Consider the following 2,917-nt stretch of genomic DNA (forward strand, 5'->3'; position numbering starts at 1 on the left):
ACATTTGCAAAGGCTGTTGAGGTTGCTGTTACTTTAGAGCGAGTGACTCAAGGAGCCCGACAGTTGGATGGTTCCAATAATGTGATGGTTGCAGCAACATCGCTACTTCTCCAAACAACTGGTTTTGCCGGAACAAATAAAATAACATGTTTTAATTGTGGGAAATTTGGACATTATGCACAGGACTGCGAGGCAAAATGCAAGAACTGTTCACACAATCATCGAGCCAAAGACTGCATCAGACGATTGCAAGGTTTAAAAGGAAAAGGGAGAATTTGGAAATAATGGCATCCAGTATTCTCCTTGAAACAGCGTTCCGAACAGCATTAATTGATTTTGGATGCTCAATTACAGTGGTCCATGCTAAATCTACACGTGGACTTGTTTCAAAAGTAAAAAACTCATCACAACTTTGGGAGGAACTGTACAGGTACTAGGTGAAATTGTAATCAAATTGGAAATTGATGGAATAAATCGGATGGTTAATTCGTTAATTTTAAAGGACAAACCATTCGGGTTTAATTTGATTTTTGGAATGGATCCTATTAAAAAATTCGGAGGAGCCGTAATCTATGGTGATAAAAACCGTACCGTTCGAAAGTTAGCATGTGACACGGCAAAATGTGGTGCAAATTATATAAGAAGTAAAGAAAACGAAATAAACGAAAAGAACAAAGTAAACGAAAAAAACGAAATAAACGAAAAGAACAAAATAAACGAAAAGAACGAAATAAACGAAAAGAACAAAATAAACGAAAAGAACGAAATAAACGAAAAGAACAAAATAAACGAAAAGAACGAAATAAACGAAGAGAACGAAATAAACACGGCAAAATGTGGTGCAAATTATATAAGAAGTAAAGAGAACGAAATAAACGAAAAGAACGAAATAAACGAAGAGAAAAAAGTAAACGAAGAGAACAAAATAAACGAAGAGAAAGAATTAAACAAAAACAACGAAATAAAACATCAGGATTTTACGTCAAAGTTCGACGGAAAAAAGTGGACGGCATCATGGAACTGGAATAAAGAGCCCGCAATTAATAATACGATCATAAACGTAGTTACCGAAAAGAAATAAATGAATGGATCAACTCTGGCATTCTTGTGCCGTATAACGAGCAAGCATTTAATTCAAACTATTTTATCTTGAAGTATTTTTATAGGTCTTTTGAAAGCAGGAATATGTTTTACATCACGTTGAATTGTTTCCCGTAGTTATTTGTAGGTGAGAGTTAGCGTGATTTAACTGTAACAACAAGGTTCTGTTAGTTTTGGCAGTTAAGTTCAAATTTTTTTAATTCAGTCTTTTTTTTGAACAAATTCTTTTTATTCAAATTCAAATAGCTGAACTTAGTGCAGCAAGTTCATAGAACTTAGGTGTTTTTTATTTAAAAATATATAAACTGACCTCGCAGCTATAAACACTTAATCTAGGTATATTATACCTGAATGTTTCAGCCTTAGATGTATAGTCATCGACTAAGTAGAGTCTTTTAGTATCTTTTCTACAATAATGAGATTCCGATTATTCTAAAGAATCAATAAATTCTTTTGCATATTACTTCGGTTGAAAACCATTCAGACTAGCAAAAAAACCAGGTTTAGAACACGTCGTATAAGGATTTGTTTTTGCGTATTCTGTTCGACAAAAACGACGTATTGTGCTTTTAGACAATGCCAGAATGTTTGAAAAAAACTGCTGGCACACGGGTTGTATAACATTTTTGAGATGGTATGCAAACTCATTATTTCTACAGTATTTGTCGTACGGATTAAAGACCTTCTTTTAGTGTTGCTAATACAAACTAACAGCTTAACCGTTTCAATTTTCAGATTTTTGTCGAGTTGGTAAAATTCGGTTAAAATGCGTTGTCTAGTTTCGTCATTAATATCACTACACCGCATTTTTTTTTTGCCTACACGTTACATTTTGCATCTTGGACCAAGTTCTTTGGCACTTTTTTTAACTTGCTCTTATCCTTGCTCGCGCAGTCTTTTGTTTAGATTCACAAATGTGCCTTTTTCTTTTAATTTTTTAAAATGCAATGTCGACATCGTGTCTAATATTTAGCACAACATTTGAGTTTTCACAGAAACTGGGCAGTTCAAGGTTATTTGGAGGTTCAACTAATAAATTTTTTTTTTCTATTTCTAAAAATTTTGCTATTTCATTTACTATTTCAGCCATACTGCAATCAAAAAAAGTTAGGTAACATTATAAATATTATAACCGCACCGCATTTAAACTTTGTGGTTCGTCCTATACTGGGTGTCTGCAAATATTCTAGAATAGATTTCCATGGTTTTTTACCCGTATTCCCTGACTTAGTTTAAAGCTACGGGAGCTCAACATAAAAAAAACCCTTTTAATTGCAAGTATATAAATATGAATACTATGTTCAAAACATCAATAAAATCTCACGAGAAAACCTTGATTTTTTACAGAAATCTGAATTCCTTGGCATGCCTGACTTGGAAGACACACTGTGTGTGTGTGTGTATATATATATATATATATATATATATATATATATATATATATATATATATATATATATATATATATATATATATACATATATATATATATATATATTCATTTTTTCATAAGAAATTATCATTGGTGAGTTGCCCTCTTCGGACAGGTCTTCTAGATGGTCAGGGGGCGTTGAATAAATTTCGATATATATATGGTAGAACCGAGAGTTGCTTCAATTCGAAAAAATGATTCGATTTTTATATTAATTAGATATTTTGAGAACATATTGTTTATCAAAACAAGTTCTACAAATTTGAAAAACGTATTTTTCAAATTGCCAGTTTACAACTAAGAGAATAATTTAAAGTAAATAATTTTTAATTTTATGTAAATAAAAATTAACAACTTTTACTCTCAAACGAATTTTTATTTTAT

At 31.5% G+C, this 2,917-nt stretch overlaps 1 protein-coding gene across 1 annotated transcript; it reads left to right on the forward strand.

Moving 5' to 3' along the window:
- Nucleotides 1-478: 478 nt before the first annotated feature.
- On the forward strand, nt 479-1,081 carry LOC136090053 (homeobox-like protein HDP1). The gene has a single exon (XM_065816161.1). The coding sequence runs from the start codon at nt 479-481 to the stop codon at nt 1,079-1,081; it is 603 nt and encodes a 200-aa protein (XP_065672233.1).
- The last annotated feature ends 1,836 nt before the right edge of the window (nt 1,082-2,917 follow it).

The sequence above is a fragment of the Hydra vulgaris genome, chromosome 13 (genome assembly GCF_038396675.1).
Source record: "Hydra vulgaris chromosome 13, alternate assembly HydraT2T_AEP".
In the NCBI taxonomy this organism is placed as follows: Eukaryota; Metazoa; Cnidaria; class Hydrozoa; order Anthoathecata; family Hydridae; genus Hydra; species Hydra vulgaris.

What these genes read in the sequence shown, in the direction of transcription:
- LOC136090053 (XM_065816161.1), top strand. Translation starts at nt 479, where the DNA reads ATGGTTAATTCGTTAATTTTAAAGGACAAACCATTCGGGTTTAATTTG.